The sequence below is a fragment of the Coturnix japonica genome, chromosome 7, assembly GCF_001577835.2.
Source record: "Coturnix japonica isolate 7356 chromosome 7, Coturnix japonica 2.1, whole genome shotgun sequence".
NCBI classification, from domain to species: domain Eukaryota; kingdom Metazoa; phylum Chordata; class Aves; order Galliformes; family Phasianidae; genus Coturnix; species Coturnix japonica.
Window position 1 is genome coordinate 18093963 of NC_029522.1, and position 21316 is coordinate 18115278.

Below are 21316 nucleotides of genomic sequence, written 5' to 3' on the forward strand. Positions count from 1 at the left end.
AGAGAAGGTGGTGCAACCCATTTTGGCAATAGTTATCTGCACTTCCATTCCCCAAAGCCTCTCCCAGGTAGTATGTCTTTGATCTCCTGTTTCTGAAATGACTATGTGCTGACAGGAGCGTTCAGGAATGATCCTAAAGTGCTTTTAAAAGATGACATGTGGAAATAAATAATGCAGATTTTTCTTGAGTGTTTCTATAGTACAACAGCTTCCATCTAGAGAGTGTTTTTATGAGCTCTCACCTGTACAGCAGGCTATGCTTGATGCTGAACACTGTACCCAAATGCTGTTTGCATGTTCTTCTTCCAGTGCAATGATCTTATGCTTTTATGCCCTTGGTGTCACCACACGCTGCCAGACAAAGGACCCATATCCAGACTGCTGGGCACAATGATTGCCCAGAAATCATAGAAAGTTTGTAGAAAAAATTACACATGCTTAGTAATTTTACATGTAACGTTATCAGAGGTTTCAATAAACTGTGCAAAAGCTGGAATGGTATGGATATGGAAATAAACTATTCCAGAGAACTTTTAAAACAATCAAATAAGACTGAGTAATAACAAAACAGACGGTAACAGAACAGACATCAAAGACTAGAAATTACAGCTGTAACAGATAATGCCACAAAATATATTAAATAAATCATTTACAGAAGAATTCCACACAGTATGATACTCAGTGAATATATGATGTCTTCTGATTATCTCTACTTGCGAACACATTTCACATCAAAATCAATCCACATTCCCTGCTGAAAATGTTGATGCTCTGCTGCCAGTTTGGGGGGTAAAATATTCCTTTTTAACACTTGCACGTACACATAGGATCACACTGTAAGAAAAAGGCATACATAGCACATTCTGTGATGTTTTTCTGACATTTTCTAAATAAAAAAGTTTCCAGTAGCTACTGATACAGTTTATAGTCCCTTGAAGCTCCATAGCATAGCAGTCTTCTAGAAACATTTTAAACCTTTCTGTCTTCATCTATTTTTCCTTACAGTGTGGTCTAGGAACACAGCCTCTATGAAAGGCCTGCTGGAGGCATCACAATTAAGCATTTCATGGCGCATTAATGTGTCTTGGAGGGCATGAATCACTGTACAAATGAGATAAAATTAAACACATTGGCTCAGGGATATTGAACAGTTTCATTTTACTTGGAATAAAGCACAGAATGTTTTTATCTCTTAGTTAACTGTTCTGAAATACTTCTTTGTCTCTGTTTTTTTCTGCATATATGAACCATTAACATGGCAAGAGAGGAAATTGGACATTAGATGAGCGAGGCATGAGGGCTGAAGCATCAGCTGACTGATGCCAAGTCAGAGAAGGAAGGGCTGTGGAGGTCTCTGCATTGCTGTCAGTGCAGCCCAAAGTGGGTATTTTACACTCCCAAGGACCTCTATGCTGCAGCTTTACCAGACTAACCAGACTCAACCCAGACATCACTGAACAAAACATGAAAGACTGCCGCCTACTGGAGACAGAACTGGATGAGCCTCCGAGCAGAAAGTATGCAATGCCACAAAAAGACAATTCGGTAGGAGTATTTGGTTTTGAAAAGGTGATTCAGAGAGATATCATATTGAAGGCTGCAGAATCAAGTTAGGATATTTTACTCATCCCTTCTTGGAATATAGAATCAGCTGCCACAGACCAGCAAGGCAGGTCTGCCTCCCAGCACCATCAGTGCTGACTTGTCCCAGGCAGGAACAGAAAGGCTATATGGAAAAGGCCTTGTAACACTACTTGATAATACTGAGGTTATCTTCCCTTCTGCTGCATTAGCAGCAGTTGTTTAAATGCTGCATCTTCTCTCTAGCGCAGCACTGCCCTTGTCAACCCAAGACACACTCCTCCTATTCAGCCTTCCTAAATCTCACTGAGATACACAGCGACCTGCTGATAACATTTGTGGTTAGAGTCCATTAAATGTCTCATGAAAACAACTTATAAGCCAGTTAATGAACTCCTAGTTCCACCAAGACTTACAGTTTACATATTCAAAAAAATCCTATGTAACTATGTGTTGGAGCACAGAGATTTGCATTTCCTTTTCCAGCATGTTCTGGTGTGCTATCAGAGCAAAGTAAAGAATGAAAATAGAAATATAGATATTATTCCAAACTAATCCTCCACGGTAGCATGAAAACAATGAAAATGCCGATTTCTGCTGAGATTTTATATATATATATATATGTGTACATATATATATATATATAAAACTTAATTAGAGACATTAAGTTGTACATTATGTTTTTGCCAGGAGCAAATGAAAACTGTAGCTAACTTACATTCAGGACCAATTTATATGGTAGCGGTAGTGTCAGGCTGTCAGCTGATCCCTGCAGAAATCCCTTATCTACACTTGAGGACTGGCATCTCTTTTCCCACTTCATCTCACATCAAGAGGTTTGCAGAGTACATTTTTCACACTCTCCTACTTTTCCTGCTGTTGGTGCTGACAGTAGCAAAAAGGCGCAGCACCAGCCAGTCTGCTTAGGTTCTAGTTTCAGAGAGTGTTGCCTCAACCTTGATGTGGCACTGATACATAGATACAGGGAATAACCATGTCATAAATGAATAAACCAGGTTAGTTATCACTAAACAGCAGGTTCTGGTGATGCGCAGTTATAAAAGGATTCCCTGAATGCATTCCTGTCTATACCCATCTTTGGGCTTCAACTTTGGCCAGACTGAAATTATGCAGCAGGTAAGAAAATGGCTTGTCTGGTGCAAACTGGGAGCCCAAAGAGTCAGATCAGTTCAAGGAGCAATGTCGGGCTCAGCAGAGAGGTTGCTCTGCTCTCACTGCCTCTCACCACAGAGAATGATCATCACATCAAGAAGTATACCCAGCACGGCACATCACTTACAAAAATGGTTTTCAGCCCTGCAAAATGAAATCGTAGGCGTTTCCTCCCCAACACTCATTTACTGAGGAAAGGCAACCTGCCTGGCCCTCAGAAGAATCAAGACTCCAGGTGCAAACTGAATGGCTCTTCCCGCAAGCTCCAAAGGAACGGCAAGAGTTCATGGAAAAATTACTTCTTTTGTAATATATTATAACCACCCATGGGTAGTCTCTCACTCGATGGGTAATTTTGATTTCTCAGTCTTCCCAAGTACACCGGGGAGCTTAGATTCCTTTAAAGGTCTTGCTTCAGGAGGGAAAAACACCCTTAGTAATTTGTACATCGATTTCTTGGCATTTTCCTGCAAGCCCAACCATCTCCCTTCTGCCTGGCAGGTGAAATAGGGGGTAAAGCATAATATCATTGTTGAGCACAACAAAATAAAGATTATCTCAGTATCTTTAGTTGTGTTGTTCTATAATTACTTCTATGCTGTGAAACATTTTTTGCATTTCAAAGGTAAGCATCCATATCTTAAGCAAAATTAAATGCATGCTTCTAATGCACCAAGGGCATTACTTTAAGCAATTTACAAAGTTGCAGCTCTGACTCCAGATAAGCACTTCTTTCTTTCTTGAAATGCTTAACTAAGAGGATGAGTTATACCAGTCACTTAACTCACTGCTACTCTTTATCTGGCCCCTGCTTCTGCGTTAGATCAATACTGGATGCCTCAAGACAAAAGGAAGATAATCAGATGGTTATTTTGCATTAGTGAGCCTACATGATGGTACCATTTAACTGCATTTAGGAAAATCTTTTTGTTTATATGCATTACAATACTGCACATAAATTAGTGCTATCTTCCTAGCCAGACAGCTCCAGGTGAACATGGACAAAGCTACCTTTGAAAAATGTACTGCTCCTTAAACCTTTATGAGAATGACATGACTATGCAGCAACGTTTTTCTTGCCAACACCTCCTCCTGCGTGAATAGGACATCCCTGGAGAGAACAAAGTACTTAAACACATGTAGGGTCATTTTTTTGCTCTTTGAAATCCCAAGGTTGGCCTCCAGCTTAAGTCCCAACAGGACACCAAACTCCTATAGGCACTGTGTCATATGTGTCAATCAAAGGGATATTTCAGAAACCCCAAACTATCCCAAAAGACACTGGATACTCATGTCCTACCCCTTTTGTCTTTAATGATGACCAGCTCAAAGTTAGGGACCATTTCTTCCCTGTTTTTATGTCCATTTACAAGCAATAAACATCAGCATTGCTTGCACCCATCTGAGCAGGACAGGCAGGCTCAGTGAAAGCTTTGGACTGCATGAGATAGAAAAGAAAATGTAAAGTGTGCAGACCGGCAGTACTTTCAGCCTTGCCATCAATCCACTTACAATCTTCATAAATCATTTCTCTCTCTGCATCTATTTTCTTTGCTATTTAGCATGTAGATACAGGCTATTTAGGAGGGCCCTTATAAGCAGAAGCAATTAACAACTTTGGCTAAAAACAGCAGTAACCTGAAGAAAAAAAATTTATATCCTGGGCTTTCCTTTCTCACATGAAATAAATTACTAATAGCAAACTCCTCCAGAACCTCAGATTTCCATGTGGTTTCCCATAAAGACATAAATTGCCTCGGTCAAAAATGAGCCCAAAACCACTGACAGTTGCCAACTTCTGGAAGGTTTGCAGTGAACCAGATTTCAGGCTCTGTTATGAAACTCTGTTTAAAAATAAAGAATAAGAATCCATAGAGCCTTAAATTCATTTTGTATCAGATTGAATTAAAGTACCTCAGTAATTAAAGACATGAAAGTTGTAATCACTAATGACAGCCTTCTGCAGAGCAGTGCGGGGGTGGCAAAGGCACAAGCCACATCTCTTCTACAGGAGCAGGCCAACTTGGGACAAAAACTCAGTCTGGTGACCTGGATGCTAATTCCACCACGAATTCCTCATGGAGAGGTAATGTATTACTTGCAAGTATTCCACTGTTGGGGGGGGGGGGGGGGGGTTTGTGCTGCAGTCTCTGTCTGCCTGCAGCTCATCCTATTTGCCTGACTGTGCTGCTCATGCATAAGCATGATGTTCCAGATATTCCAGAGCGCAGCTTTGCAGTAGGCAAAATTTGGCATCTTTCTAATTAAAAGCTTATTAAAGATTGTGTATATGATGTTATTAATCGGCTTGAGAAACACACCTTCAGTTTTGCCTCCCTGGACAGCTGCTGAGGGTCTGCCCAAGAATATGACCCTTAAAGCCATGCCTGCAGTATCTGCTTCTGTAAATATCCTGTGGCTGTTGAAAATTCTTGCTATTTCTGATGAAATATTCCAACTATCTGAATTGTACTGCACATACTAATACAGAGCTAGGCAGTGGTAAGCAATTCTTTTTTCTCCATCATGACTTTTCCCATTACAGAAGAGAATACTCAGTGCACAGTTGCTCATTTCTTTTGAGCATCATTTATTTCTCAAAAAAACTAATTCACTTCCTGTACACTCAACAGAGACAGGGCAGGACTGCACAAGGGGCTGGATAGGCTGAAGCAGATACAGTTGGAAGGAACATCAGCACCTGTTCCTGTCGTAAACTGCTCATGCAGTTTCTTAAGAAACCAGATGAAGGGGCAAAAGAGATTCTATTAATCTAGTACTGATGTTAAATCCTCATTACAAGCAGAAAAAATTACACTATTTTCATCAAATTGATAAAAAATATTGCTTCTAGCTTTTAAAGTCTCCAGTTTCCAATGAAAAACTAACTAAAAATATCCTCAGGGCTGTCATGGGAGTGAATCTAAAGAAAACATCATTTTTAACTCCAAGAAAAATCCTCAGAGGTTCCCATGAAGTGACTGTATTTGTTAGCAGTGCCCTAACGGTAGTGGCAAGAGGTCTGAAATGGTCTCTGACCATCCTAGACCATGCCAGACTTTTAACACTTCGTTTGTTCAGGTGGCACACTGGGTGCTTTATCACCATTTTTAGTAAAATAATCTTTAATAGGATACCTGACAATGTTAAAGTTTTAGAGTGGTTTCTGACAGCAACACTCTTCAGGTCCACTTCTGAAAAGCCTTGTGAGCCTGCTGCTGCCACTTTAACCCAACAAACTAGTAGATGAGGGGGATGGCCAGAGAATGAGTATTTATTTGTTTACTTTTAAGAGGCATTCAAGGCCAGGCTGGTGGTTGGCAACCCTGCACATGGCAAAGGGGTTGAAACTAGATGATCATTTCAACCCAGGCCATTCTATGATTCTGTGATTTTAAGATGCCTCCTCATGCCCCACGGTTTTCAGCTGAGAGAACAGGCTGTCACGTCTGAGTTACACAACCAGCTTTGAGATTCCTTGTTCATTTTAGAGCAAAAAATGAAATATTTACAACCTTTTAATCTGAGTCTTCAAAAATGTAAAGTATACAAGACAACTCTTACTTTGAACTGTTATTAGAATAATCCACGCTCAAAACAAATGCTGTTTTTATCCCCTGTGATTTTCTTTACATATCCAAATCTACATCCCATATTACACCGCCCTTAGGTCAACAGAGAAGCATGAGTTTTTGGAGTCACACTACTCTGAATCTTAGCAGTGAGAAGCACACGTGGGATTGCTACTGAAGCAAATGCTAGTCGTTCTTCCCTGGGTTTGCATCAGCTTGACAATCATATCAAAGGAGGCAATATTGAACATTTCAGCTGGGTCATGTGAAACATTTTAAATTCCAGACAAATTCTCTCTCATTGCATTTTCACATACATAAATCTATATTAGCTACTTCTACTTAAAGACCCATTGCCATTTTAAGCAAAAGTAAAAAACTCAAGTTCTAAAAGACAGATTCAATACAAACATACAAGAACTCTGAAACTATTTTTCATAAAAAACCTGTTTAACTCTCCTCACCCCTTTAAATATCTTTAAATCTAAATAAATCTCCATGGGAGATAGTGCTTACTCTTTGCACTTTATGGCCCCTCAGATGAGCTAGCCCAGCATTTCTTTCAATACTGTTCTCTGGAGCAACATGAAGAGTAGAACCCAATGGAATAGTGCATCCACACATACAGTGTAAAAGCTTGGATCATTTTTTATTTTATTTTTTAATATATTTTTTGGCCTGTGTCCTATCAGAGAAGGAAGTTGTACCACAGACAGACCCTCTTGACTCTTTACTTGCGATATCCATGGCTGCTTCATACCCCAGCCAACAACCCGGAAAGGAAGGAAAGGAAGGATGGAAAAGGAAGGAAAAGCATCTGTTATTGCCACAACAGCAAATATTCTCAAAGCAGTTTCTACTGTATGAACTCTTGAGCTGAAGGACTTTTTAATTCTGAAGAAGTTTTATTCAGCAACAACAAAAAGCCTGAAACAGTAACTTACACCAGCTTTGATATGACCTCTGTTTCTCAAGCCAATTTAGCCTTCTGTGAGACTGGTTTTATGATTTGCATTGTAGAATGTTTAAACAACCCAAATTATCAAGGAAATGCTTGCTGTGTGTCAACAACAGATCTGATGTGGAAACTTCATTTTGCTTACTAACTGTCAGACCTATTTAAAGGATTTAGGATGTTATAATGTTAGGTTGTTGTAACACATATCTATGAAACAATCTGGCTTCAAAGTACAACTTAGAAGCTTCTATTTATAAATATTTAAACTGAAATATTAATACAAAGAAAGGGGGAAATCTCCATTTTTTTCCCCCTAATGAATTTATTTTCTGTTTTTCAGAACAGTTTGTCACAATAGCAACTTCTCATTTCTCAGACATATGGAGAAGTTTAACATAAACATCTGTTCTGGAAAGGCTTTTGCAAGCTTCCAGTTTAACAATACATTACATGGCATTTGAGTCCAGTGGTTCCTTCCCACAGTTTATGGCTGCACCTCCAGCCCTGCCCCATTGCCACCCCAACCTCCATGACAGCTTTTTCCTCCTCAGAAGCCAGGAGTCCCCCGGAGAGCTGTTAGCTCTATAGCTCCCTGTCCACATGAACATCACTTTTTGCAACATGGTTTAGTTGCAGAAGACCGAACCTCCAGCCCTGGGCAACCTCCAGAGCAGACCTCACCCAGAGGACACTAGCACTGAGCCAATCATTGGCAAACTATATCCAAGAGCCACCCGGTTAAAGGCGATTAAGGAAGAGGAAAACAGTGGGAGTTGTTTGTCAACACACAAAGCCACATTCACCCATTGTTTTGTGTTACATCAACAAGCTTAAACATCTGTATTTTATCAGCATGCTACTATAGCATGTGTTACAGATATTATGTAATCCTTCACCACACTAATAATAATAATAATATTTTGCTCAAAAAACACTAAACATTATTCACTAGGATACTGTTTTTGAAAAATCCACTAAAGTTATCTGAGGACATCATGTGAAATAATCTGATTCACAAAATCATTTGGATTGCTAAAACCACTACTGATGAAGACCAAGAATAAATTTACATAGGAACCCAGAGGAGAAGTGGTAATTTTAAAGCATAATGCTTATAAGCAGTAATGAAAAGTACGTATTCCTAAAAGACAATTGTTTCCACTTCTCCCATGCACAAGCCAAGACACACAGCTGGAGGAAACCCAGCTAAAAGCAACTCTTCCCTGCAGATGCTGCATCAGATGAAAAGGGAATCAGCTGGTGGTAATTTGGGTAATGGGAGCTGGGGGAAAATGCATGAGTAGCACTATTCTACACCTTGCCTGAGAGCTTAAATCTGACCCACAGCTCACCTGAAAATTTGGCAACATATTCAATTCTAGGTGAAGCTTTGGATGCCATTCAGGATTTGAGGAGGACTGTGGTCTGTTTTTGCCACCACTGGACTCTCTAGTTCAGGTATGATTTATCTTAGAGACAGTCCCCTCACTAAAACAGCATAAATGTATTTTAATATGGGAAAGCAGAACTCACCTGTTCATTAACTCTGTCCTCTTAAAAACAACAACAAAAATCAATGAGACTTTTGACACTGGCCTTAAAAATGAACAAGATGAGGATTCGAGACTGATCACATAAAGATGCATGATGCTTCTTCCCTTACCATGTGCAAAGAGCCTGTTAAGTCAGACATGCAGCATAAGGATGATGATTTACACACAAATCAGATAATTAGTACAAATGAGCAATTCTGCTAAGGAATAAAATGCTGTCCACCCAGATGAGACAGCTGATGAATCTCTGCTGACCAGGCAGCTGTCATTCAGTGGGGAAAGAAGGGCTGACATGGGACTATCTTCATTTTGCCAAGTTTCTGTTTTCTGATATCATTTTTCCTTAGGGTATAAATTTTTATATTTGTTGTCAGTAACTTACCTCCTAAATATTCTATCTCAGCTGTTCTATTTCAATTGCATTGAAATGAAATAGAAATCCTCCAAGTCTTGTCATCTTTAGCACTAGCTCCTCAATAGCCTTCAGCAAGACATTAATTTCTATGCCTTGATGCCCACTGTGAAAGAAAATTAATTCCTCCTAACTGCTGGCACACGGCAAAAACTTGACTGTTTCTTTAGGTGTTCTTTGGAAATGTTAATTGTCACCTAAGGAAAATTCCTGAGTCAGCAAACAACATGCAAGAATACTTCTGAAAAAGAATGAAATTTGATTAAATAATGACTTTGGAATTAGGTCTGATATTAACAAAATAAAGCCTGTCTATTATCCTGCTTTCATAGCCATGAGTATTCTCCGTAACTCACAAAAAGTGAATTAGTTATGTTAGAAAGTAATTAATTTAGAAGAGTTAATAGTGTGATTTTAGTACTTCTATCTTCATTTTCTTGAAAATCTGCAGCATATTTTCAAACATCATACTGAGAAAACACCAAGAAACTAAAATTTAATATTTTCAAGTAAGGCCCCTTACTGATATTAATTACACTGTTTTCTCTTTTTTGCTACCCTTTACTTCTGAAAGTTTCATCAGCTCAGCTCATTACCACTACCTTTTGATTTACATGAGAGTTCTCAGCTGGAAGTAGGATGAAAAGTACAATAGAGAAAAGTTAGCACAAAGTAAGGCATGATCCCAGAAGACACATAGACTGTTCCAGCTCCTCCAGGCTGCCTCCGTTTACCTGGGATTAAACCTTATCGACAGCCCTGCTGCCTTTGCTAGTAATTTGTCACATTACTTTGTGAAGTAAATAAGACTTCATTTTATGACAAGGCTCTACATTAGTCACATTTTGAAGGCTTCCAGTCATTTAGAATGCCATTTAACCGCTAGCTGGCAGACAAGAACTTTGATACTTTCACAACCATCTTTTGGCTTAAGAACATACATTTGACACGCTTAGGGTCAGGACAGTCAGCCCCAGCCCAGATATTTTCTTGGAAACTCAAGTATTGGAGATGATGAAGAAAAAAGAAAGCCATGTTTGTAGTATCCATTGACTCAATAGCTTGCAGGACTGGCCTCACTCATAAAACAAACAACTAGGGACACTATTTCTCATTCTATAATGCATTAAGAGTGCTTTTAATTGATTGATGACATACAACACCTCAACATTTCACTGTTAGCCAACATCATCAGAAACATTTCTGTTAGAAGTCTTTGATGGCAGAAGTAGCTTGTATCCATCCTGTAACGGCCACCATATGCAGCACATCTCTCCATGTCAGAGGGGATATTCATTAGAGTTCAGCAGTAACTTCATTAGACAGGTAGCCAATCAAATCTACACACTACATCTAAGTAACAGCCAGCCTTTCCCATCCCTTTATTTACAATTTGCGTGTATCTTTCAATGTTCCAATATGAAACTTTTCTGAGATATTTCCCCTAAGATATTTTATCGTCTACAGTAATTTAGATACTATATCAACCCCTTAAAGGAAATATTTACTCAGCTACTTCATTTGGAATATTTCTTTTACATCTATTAATCTACATTGCTCTTCTTGCAACAGAATTGTAGCTATTCAATAATTTAAGCTTTGATGTTATGAGACTGTCAAACATTCACAGCACTACTCTAGAGAACTCTCACATTATCACATACTACAAGCTATACTAATAGCTATTCTACATATCTACATATATTCTACATATTAAGTTAAAACATAAATGCAAGTTGTGCAAATGTGGTCACACAGGCAGTCATTAGAAGGAGATACTAGAAACTGAAATGTGTGTTCAATTGTAATGCTACTAATTTCACTCCATTGCTCTCAATCTTGGTATTATTGAGAACTGATCTGCCAGGTTAAAGACAGATACTGCCCATTTTATCCAAAGAAACAAGATAGAAGAAATAACAGAAAACAATGAGCACATTGCACCACTCCCCAAAAAATAACTGAGCAGAGCAAGAGCAATATTTGAAAATCATCAGTGTTTTTCAAAATACTGCAGCTTAAAAATGAAATCCTGTCCAAAAATCTCTGTATCAGTTGTGGGAAATTTTCCAGACACTTGCAATGCAATTTTTTTCTGCTGTATGTGCAAGCATTCATCAAATGGGAGCATGCAGCACTTTCTTTGATTACAGTTTAAAAAAGAAACATAAAAATCTTGAGACTCCAATGATTTTCTCACTCAAACTCATTTCTGTTTCTATGGCACATAACCCATACCAGCTTATTTTGAACTCCAAGTACTTAAAGGGTGACATACATGCAGAAAAAAAATACATTTTTTATCAATCTTTCTCAACCCCAGAAGTCTGCTTTTGAAAATCCTGCAGAGGGGACTCTTTCTGTATCAGAACCTGATGCTAAATCATTTTCAATCATTATAGCTTTGGAGATCAAAAAAATATATGCGTTTCAGGGGAAAAGGGGATAGATTACTTGAAACTTCAAAGCCTTATCAAATATTACAAATACAAAGGCCGATCTGCTCTATAAAAGCAGGTTTAATTACAGGAATCTTCTTAGGTAGGGTGACCCAAATTCTTGACTGGCCTAGCTCTCTTACATCGTCAGCAGAGTTACTTCAGCAAACGATCTGACACAGAACACTCTTTCTGAACTCTTTGCCTGCAACTGCAGACATATTTACTTCACATAACTCCAGTCTCGTACAACAATTTGAGATGCTTCAGGTACACACGGTCAGGTGTGTTTCCAAAGACATCAAACAGCACACAGCAGGGCCCTACTGTTTTGTGCCCCAATTTGGCACCTCTGGGCCAAATTCTTGACCAGAAGTTCCAAGATCATTCCAGAAATAGAGAAACCAATACACCTTGGTTATAATTAATGAGATGCATACCTTCGCTGGTATGACCACCAGCCTCTGGGTGTTGAAAATCACAGCAGCGTACTGATAACCAGAGCCTAAATGAAGCAACTGTCTAAAAATGATTTTCCTCATTTCTTAAGAGTCTTGAACAGTGCTTAGTGTTATTACAGCACACTGGCAAGGTTTTTTGAATTATAAAATATCGCCTAAGTGTTTATATCTGAAAAAGGCATTAGCTGCTTGATGGACTTCTTCAGTAAATGTGACCTCATTTCAGATGCAGAAGTTGGGAAACATTTAGAGAGGATCAAATACTACAAAAACAGAAAAACATCAGTATTTCCTTAATTATTTTATGGATTTGTTCTCACTGAGCTTTTGTTTGCCCTCTGCAAATATTTGCATATTTTCAGAGGCATTAACATTCCCAGAAAACACATTACAGCTGTTGAATTTCAAAGGTGAGATTTTGCAAACTCCAGACTAAACCTGTACCAAAAAAAAAAAAAAAAAAAAAAAAAAAAAGTTATTGTGGACATAAACTGAGATCTTGCTGAAGATAAGCATGAAGAATTAACATCTCAAAAGTTAGGACAGAGAAATAGAGTCATTGGTAGCATCTGTTTGGGCTTTAACCAACAAATACTTGGTTACATTGGGCTCCAGAAGTCAGATAACTTTACCTGAAATATTAGTGAGAAATATTTCCTGTGCAGACACAGTCCTGGCACCTACAAGTTGAAAGCAAAGAGCAAACTGAGTCTAACACCTGCTCAGGTCGAAGTCAGCAAGCACACCTCCATAGTCACTGGAGTGCCTCCATTCATTTTTGCTCCTCTTCTTGTTACAACTCAGTACTTTTGTAACGCTTATTATCCTTTCTATTTTTCCTCCTTCCCCTCCACCCATAGCTCCACAGAGCGACACAGGGACAAAGCCACAGACTGTCCCCTCCAGCCTGACCTATCTCAGGCCACGATCATTCACTTGGAATTGATGGAGTTGGGACACTTAAAGGCCATCTGTTCCAACTCCCCTGCGATGAGCAGGGACACCTGCAGCTCAATCAGGTGCTCAGAGCCCCATCCAGCTTCACCCCTGCACCTCTCTTATGCAAACAACTTACAGTTATTTGCAGAAAGGTTCCTTCCACCTCCAGAAGGGAAACAGTTTAATGGCACTTTGCCTTAATTACACGGGAAAACTCAAATGAATAGGAGCTTAATCTCTCCCTGGCTGTTACAATCAGAGGTAACAGAGCTCATGAGTCTGCCCCAAGCCCCAGTTTTCAGCTTCACCCATTAGACACAGAGTCCTACACCAAAAAAGGTCAACTAAGTGATTATTGACAGATGCATAAATTGCAGCAGGAAAACTTTTAATCAATTGCTGTAGTGCTACTAAGATGCTTTTATGGGTTCAGATTAGCAGGAGAGGGGAAAAAGGATCCTTGCAAGCAGCAGAAACCAATACGTCCCAGAAGGGGATGATGCACAGCCATTTCCTTCCACCCTTGTGGAGGAGCAAGGTTAGGACAGAGATTTGATACACAGCTTGTCCTGCTGCTCAGCAGCACACGCTGGGTGGAATTCAGCATATCCCTCCTCTGCTATTCCCCTGCCCAAACCCCATCCTTTAACCACATAAGTATATAAATACGGATAAAGGAAAGTCAGGAAAAACAGAGGTAGGACTTGGCTCTCACTTTCACACACAAGGATCTGTAAAAGTATTTTTTAAAGCAGTGCTCACTTCGGCAGGGCACCTCCACAGCAAATATGAAATGTTTCTGGAATTAATCCTGCACTGACAGACAGATGTGGCCTTCAAGCTGAGTAAGTGCTCAGGGCAATTAAGGGAAGAAAATAAGTGATTTCTTTCAGATATACAGTTTAATTGGGAAGTAGGGGATTCTCCTGCCTAAGCAATTGATTTCACAAAAGAAGAAAGTTTATTTCAGAATATAAACCTGCTGTTCACTTCTAATACCCAGGGAAAACTAAGCTGAGGGATAGATGTTTGCCTTATACTGCTGAAATCACAGATCTTAGTGCATAAATAAGGCTAACAAACCAACAGCATTTAAACAAAGCTTCTTTGTGCCTTGAGTGTGCAGGGCACACTGAGTGGTCAAAGTCACTTGCTGTCATTTCTCCCCATCAGGAGGGATTCAGCCCTGAGAAGTGACATCTGACAGTTTTTGAGACCACTTTCTCTTCAGCTTAACAGGCTTTGGTTGTGGAATCACAAAGCACTTGAAATCAAATTCTCAAGCTGCAGGAAAATAAAGTAGCCTAAACGCTGTCCTTTAATATAATAGCATCCATTTGTCCATGCTTAGCAAGCCATTAGGCACCTCCAGGTCTGCTGCTGTAAATCACACGGGCATGCGTGTTCCTGTTAACCAAACATCTTTCATTTTCATTTCTCTGCAATTGCATTAACATAAAAACACGTAGAAATACGTGAGCAGAAATGTCACTGAATTACTATATCTGACATCATTTACTCACAAAGGCAACTCAGCTTTCACAAGAAACAGGCTCACTGTTATTACTGGAATAGTCGTTTTTATAAGCTGCATCAACTAAAACATTACAGAAGAATTTTAAACCAATTTATTATTTTGAAGATAATAACAATTTAATGCCTATGTACCACCATTGCCCCTCACAGTGCTAAACCACTACTGTACAGGTAGCTACATTTGAGCCAAAAATACCAAGATAACTTTAGTGTGTGGGAAAAGCTGTATGACTATGGACGTCACTTTCCCAACAGACTTATTATTGTTACAGTTTCTGTTACTACAAACATGTTTAGTTGGAAGATGACACGCAGATCTTATCGTACTCAATTTAAGAACAAAATACTGAACAAGGTAGGAGCAGAATTATCTTTACATGCTCATAGTAGAACAGTTTTGGACTAAAGAATGAGAAAGCTGAAGTTCCCTGTGATTTGGGGCTGTGATTGATAGACGGCGCTTTCCTGAAAGGACACCATAACCTTAAGGGGCTCCTGAGAGAATCAAACTTAATGCCATATTTCTGAGGTAATGATTTATGGTAGGAAAATTATTATATGATTGCAACCCATGAAAGTGCTAACCCATTATTAAATGCAGTTTTTGGTAGCATTCATGTGCTTCTGTGTATATTACTTTTACAGTGAGTGCCTTCACTAAATTCCCAGCATTGTCATTAAATTAGAAGCTATGAATTGCATATGTATTAGAATACCTTGGCATGTGTGTGCGTGACTATATAGTACACTCAAAATCTACTGCATAGAATCAGTATATATAAATACTACAATATATGCGTGTACCAAACAGCTTTTCTCTAATTGCTTAAAAAACTTAAGTTTTTACAAAAGGAGAAAGAAATTCTAAGTAAAATGTTTTGAAAAGTCTATTAACCATTGGTACACGCAAGGAACAGCCAACAAACAGAACCTGTCAGAGGGTCTGCAGCTGGCAAAATACAAATAAAACACCCCAGCACCTCCTCTCAAGCCAAATTCAATCAAAACCAGTTCACTGGATGATACGGATGCAGAGGAGCCCAAGATATTTTCAGGGAACAGGGCTCATAAAGGTGCCTGGAGCACCTCTACTAAGTTCCACTGTCAGTGTCCCCTAACTGCTTGCTACATACTTCCAGAGAGCCTGGGGAACAACACAAACATAAGGGCACCCACCTAACACAAAACCAGAAATATCTACTTCTGAGGCTGGATACTGAGACAGACACTCCCAGCAGCTGGGCACAAGCTGGTACCGCCTGGCACAGCAAGGTTCTTGTCCATTAGTTTTTAAAGTATTGCTTTCTTATTCTTATATATTATTAAGCTGCCATCAACTCCTATCCTAATAATCCCTTGTGCCCTCTGCTATACATTATCCTGGATAACGTATAATTGTTAGTTTGCTGAGATTACCTGGTAGTGACTCGGTTTTGATGTAACAGATTTCAAACTGTTCTCATTTTGGGGGATTTATTTCCCAAAAAGCTGATTGACCTCAACCATTCCCACACATGCACAAAGCTTATTTCACACACACCCTGTGGTCACACAGAGACGAAGATCCCCGATGACTCAACATGAAAAGCATTACTGAGATGTTACCCTCTTTTAAATAAGCACTATCAACAGGGAAACTGCCAATACAGCACTATTTATCCATTACTGAGCGTTAAAAAATGACCACAACATACCCAACATGTAAATTTCCTGATTACATCCCCCAGATGCTGCTGAATGCTGCTGCAGAATTTTTGCTAAGGGCAGATCTGCATTTGCCTTTTATAGTTTACAATCTAAAAGCTAATAAATAAATAAAACTGAAAGGAAGGCGAAGAAGGGAGAGTACAAGGGTATAACATACATATTATATTATGTAGTAATTACGTGCTTCTGAGATGCCAATTAGTAACTCCTGCCATGATCCAGCTCACAGCCAGATCGATTTGAGGTGGATAAAGGCAGAGAGCCACGAGCTGGTAGGGAATGTTTTACTATTAGAGAATGTGGAAAACCACAGAACTATTTGCTTAACTCTTATTTGTTGTTGCTGTTAAGTGCAAATCATAGTCCTGATTGTGTTAAAAGCAAGGCACAAGTATTGCTTTTCTGCCATACCCATAATTTCTGTGCAAATATTTGATCTGAAAGACGTTCTAATGCTAAGAATTCTTTCCTATTTTTGGTTTTTTCCTTTTTCCCCTCCAACAAGGCAAACCGTTCTTCAACAGACATATTCTCTGTGGCAAAAATCAATCAATCAATCATTTGGCCACTTGCACAGTACCAGCGTGCTCAGCAGCAGCGCGATGCTCCTGGAAGACCTGAACTTCTCACAGCATTGACATGGGGAACTGATAACATACAGAATAAAGCCAGGTTCATTGCTGGGCTCAGGGCTGCAGCCATACAGCAGTGAGGCGGGTGTTTGGTGTTTCCGTCCAGACCCTAGAAGTTTTTGTTACAGCTCTCAGAGTAAAGGATCATTACTCACAGTAGAGCCAGCCAGGGGGTAAGAGATGCAGTCCTTTCCAAAAAGCTGCAAAAAGGCTTAGAGGAAAGAAGCAGCTTTAGGAGATTTTGCATTTTATCCCACATTTTCGACACAATTTCTGTCTGTCTGGTTAGTTATCACTAATAACACAGTGTAGAAATAATTTCCAATGTGATGCTCTCATTACCATAGGGTAGCTCCTACCCGTCAAACAGACTTTCTCTGGCAGCAGCCACCTGCTTAGCATGAAAGCACTTGAAACTATTTATCAAGCGCATTTTACACCTGACACATTGAATCAAGAGCAGAAAAATGAGATGGTTTTCTAATGGCATCGGTATTACTGTGCTGGCTGTAAAATGGACTCGTGTCTCAGACGCTCTGATTCATGTTCTCCCTTTTTGAAGACTATTGACTTGTCTGAGTTGGGTTTTTTGTTGCTGTGCTTTTTGTTAATGGTATATTGATATTCGCTGTTGCTGTTTGTTGTTGCTTTGCCTTAGAAGTTCTGTCAAGTGAATTTAATAAACAGTGAAAAATTAGCATTGGCTGCAGCAAACACAGGAGAGGAACGCTGTCCTGAGCATGGCCACTTCACACGGGTCCCAGTACTTCCAGGGACAGATCCACAGAGGATGAAGCAATTTAACATTAAATACACTGTGCCATTGAAGCAGGTTAGGGCAACAGCAATTCATCACTTCTAGTGACCTTGCACATTTCAACACGAAATAGCTGGCTGCTTATGGTATAACAGATACGATTAAGCATTATCAAGTGGCCACAGGTCAATCCCACTCCCTCCACAAACCTATAGCATTCCTCGTTACCAATCATATACCATGAACTGCCAACCAGGCTATGAGGAAACAATGGTGCCAAAAGCATCTTTACACCATCTAATCCCTTCTTGCCTCGCAATTTCTGCTCCCAACTGGATACTGCCTGCTTGCTCCAACAACGCAGGACCAGCAGCCTGATTCCACGCAGCCCCTGCAGAGCTTTGGGGGAACTTCTCAGCCTTTCAAATCGCTTTATGGAAACAAAATTAAAAGTGTGAGGTTTCCCTATGTTTCATTTTTACAGCTAGGAATCAACCATCAAATGCAGGGTCGCCGTGTTATCACGCTATATCCCAAAAATAAAAAATAAAGTAACAAAGCACTTATCTCTACAGCGACGGTTTTCAATGAATACAAATCTGTTTAGGGGTTTCGTTTCACTTTACAGAGAGCGGCACGGCGGCTCAGAAGCACCTTCCCATCGATGCAAGGCAGGGGTGCCGGGCACGGGGCGGAAGGCAGAGAGATGCGGCCATCCTGCCCGCCGACCCGGCGACCTCTCGGACCGTTCTGTCCACGCACAGCTGCACCAACCCCATCGGGATCCTTAAACTACAGCCTTTACCCCGAGCACCGCTGCTGGGCTGGCTGCAGCCCTCAGCTCCTCCGGGCAAACTTCTGGCGCGGACCGGAGACAGAGATGGAGCAACCGCAGCCCCGGGAGAACTTTCTCCCCGTCCGGAGCCCCCCTCCCTTACCTTGGCGGCCCTGGAGGAGTGGCACTGCACCTGGTGGTGGGATACCGTCGCCGTCTGGTTCATGGTGCCGGGCAGCCGCTCCGCTCCCCGGTGCTGTGCCGGGCTGAGCCGGGTTGGGAGCGCCGCGGGCGGAGCGTGCAGCCCCTGGCAAAGCTCAGCCCGCCGCTCTGCTGCCCGGACTCGGCTCGCGGCCAGAAGTTCTCTCGCAGCGCTCCCTCCGGTGCCTCCGCTCCCCTCGGGCTGACAGCGGCTCCCGGCAGCGGCACGCGAGCGTCAGCGCGCAGAGGCGCGAGCAACGGCGTGACTGCCATCGCCGGAGCACATGGGATTCCGGCAGCCTCCGGGCTCTGGGAGGCACTGCAACGGCTCCCTGTTCCCCCCCCCCACCACCAATCATTGCAGCTCCGGCCGTGCTTCTGCCCGACTAACTTTCGGTGCGGCTGGTTGGGGTACGGATTGAAAGCTTTCGCCGACAATCACCTAATGCTCCTCCACAGGTGCAGCCCCGAGCTGGAACCACAGCCAGAAGAGCGTGGTATGGCACACAGCACCCTGCAGGGAGGTTTAAGCAAAAACAACATAAAGGATTTGCTCAACGTTTCAAGTTGTGCTTTGGGCAGCTCAGTGAGGTCCTGCATAAGCATTTGTCCCAGCAAAGCACCAGCCCAGAGCTGTGGTTTGCGGCCATCACACCTGGAATTCTGTACCTGCAAGGACAAACAAGTGGGCAAGCTGGGAGCTTGTTGCTACCAGGGCTACAAAATCCCCAAACAGCTGTGGGGCCCCTGAGCTACACCTATAACCCTCACCTGACTTCAGGTGGGGCTCATTGTCAGAAGATTGGATTTACTCAGAAGGAAAACTCCTTAAAATCATCAAATTCTGCAAAGTAAAGCTTCATTTTGCATGCCTAGATTTAGACTCAAAGTCATCTCCAGTGAAAACCAACCACGGAGGGAAGGAGTGCTGGGAGGGTCTCCACGTGGTAGACACGGCCACCTCCAGGCACTGCACTGGGGCTGGCTGCCCGCCTGCATGCCCTGTTTGCATTAACCTCCTTCACCTTATTGGATTTATTGGATTTTGAGCAATAAAAAACACATTTAGCAAGCATAACGGGCTGAGCAGTGCTTTCTCACCCCCCAGCCCCCTCTTTCATACACAGACAGGAGTGAAGCTTTAATGGGTATGGTCTAGAGGGAGTAGCAGGGGGTTGGAACTAGATGATCTTAAAGGTCCCTTCCAACCCAAACCAGAGACAGAGATGAGATCAGGAATTTGCTGGCATTGCTTTTAAACAAACTTCTACACATTTTAAATTACCTCCTCCTAGAGAGGACAGGTGCTGCTGATTAACCTCCTGCTCCTACCAGGTGTGATCTAATGGTGGCATGAACCCACTATGGGGATAAGGAGTTGTAACAACTCAATCAACACACCATTCCTCAGTGCAAGCTATCTCAGAAACACCTTGGATCAGTAGGGTGGGCTTCCATGAGATGCCAGCTGCCATCATTTCAGCACCATTGGGGTGCAGTTAAATAACTGATTACTGGATTATGCTGGAGAATATTAAAGCTGTGAGTAAATACCTCTCCTACATACTGCAAAGGAGTCAATGCATGGATCTGATGAAGGAACCAGAATGCCCCAGTAAATGTTCTTTGTTAGTACAAGCCAACATCCATAGAAGCATATGGGCAGATCTGTTACATTTGCTTCCTGCTCTTATGCACTACATTTGCTTTAAGGGAATTCAGTTAGATATTTTTGCCTCTTCTTAGAAACAAAAGATAGACTTCAGATGCTCTGTACCTGCAAGAATTCTATTAATTAGTTTTCTGTATCAGTTCAGGTGCATAGTGTAAAATTACAGCCAAAACATTAAAAAGCCCTCCCTGTTACAATGGTAACAAGTTATTCCAACTAAATTTTGCCTGCAAACATGGGCTGCCCTGAAAACAGGCTCATCAAATCTCTGTATCACTGACTCGTATGGAATGAAATTCAGCCAAGAATCAATCTTCTTTGATCTCACATGAAGTCTGTAGCAGACCCCAGAAGGAGCAGGTTTCAACTTACTGTTTTAGTAAAGAGTTTTCTCATTCATTTAGCCTTGTATCTGCAGGAGCTACTGCATTATAAAAAGGTGAGCTGATGGATTTGAGAAGTAGATCTGATTTTATGCATAACTATTACTCACACTGCTAACAGGATTCAATATTCTTACCACCAGAGAACTCCAGGCTGAGTAATGGTTCTGCACACCTGTAGATTTGCAGGAACTTAGCTCACCATCTCCCTGCCTGCAAGCACTGCAGTGTTCCCATGCTTATTGCACAGCTCTCAGGAGCTGTCACAAAACACTGGAGACATGCCAGAAGTTGTGTTAAGTGCCTTTCTGTACCAGTTTATGCTTCTTTAAGCATTAATATCTTGCTTGCTGTGGAAAACACTAAACTTCATGCAGAACACTTAGTCTGCATGAACATGACAGCTCTGTCCATTGTCAGTTCTCTGGGGGTGTTCATGTTCACTGAAGATGGGTCCAAAATTAACAGTCCAGTGGGGCTTTAGAAGGGATTCCAGACTGGGAGACCTACTAAAATGAAACATCAAGCAAGACTAAGGGAATTGGTCTAAGTAGGATCCTCTTCCT

The 21316-nt window shown here is 41.1% G+C and overlaps 1 protein-coding gene across 1 annotated transcript in view; it reads right to left on the reverse strand.

Annotated features, from left to right (window-relative positions):
* DPP10 (dipeptidyl peptidase like 10) overlaps positions 1–18918 on the reverse strand; it is a 285484-nt gene extending 266566 nt beyond the window's left edge. Inside the window, exon 1 of the mRNA XM_032445899.1 lies at positions 18658–18918. Within this exon, the coding sequence (XP_032301790.1) occupies positions 18658–18720 (63 nt within the window). The 5' untranslated portion in view covers positions 18721–18918. The remainder of the gene's footprint in view (positions 1–18657) is intronic.
* Positions 18919–21316: the final 2398 nt, after the last annotated feature.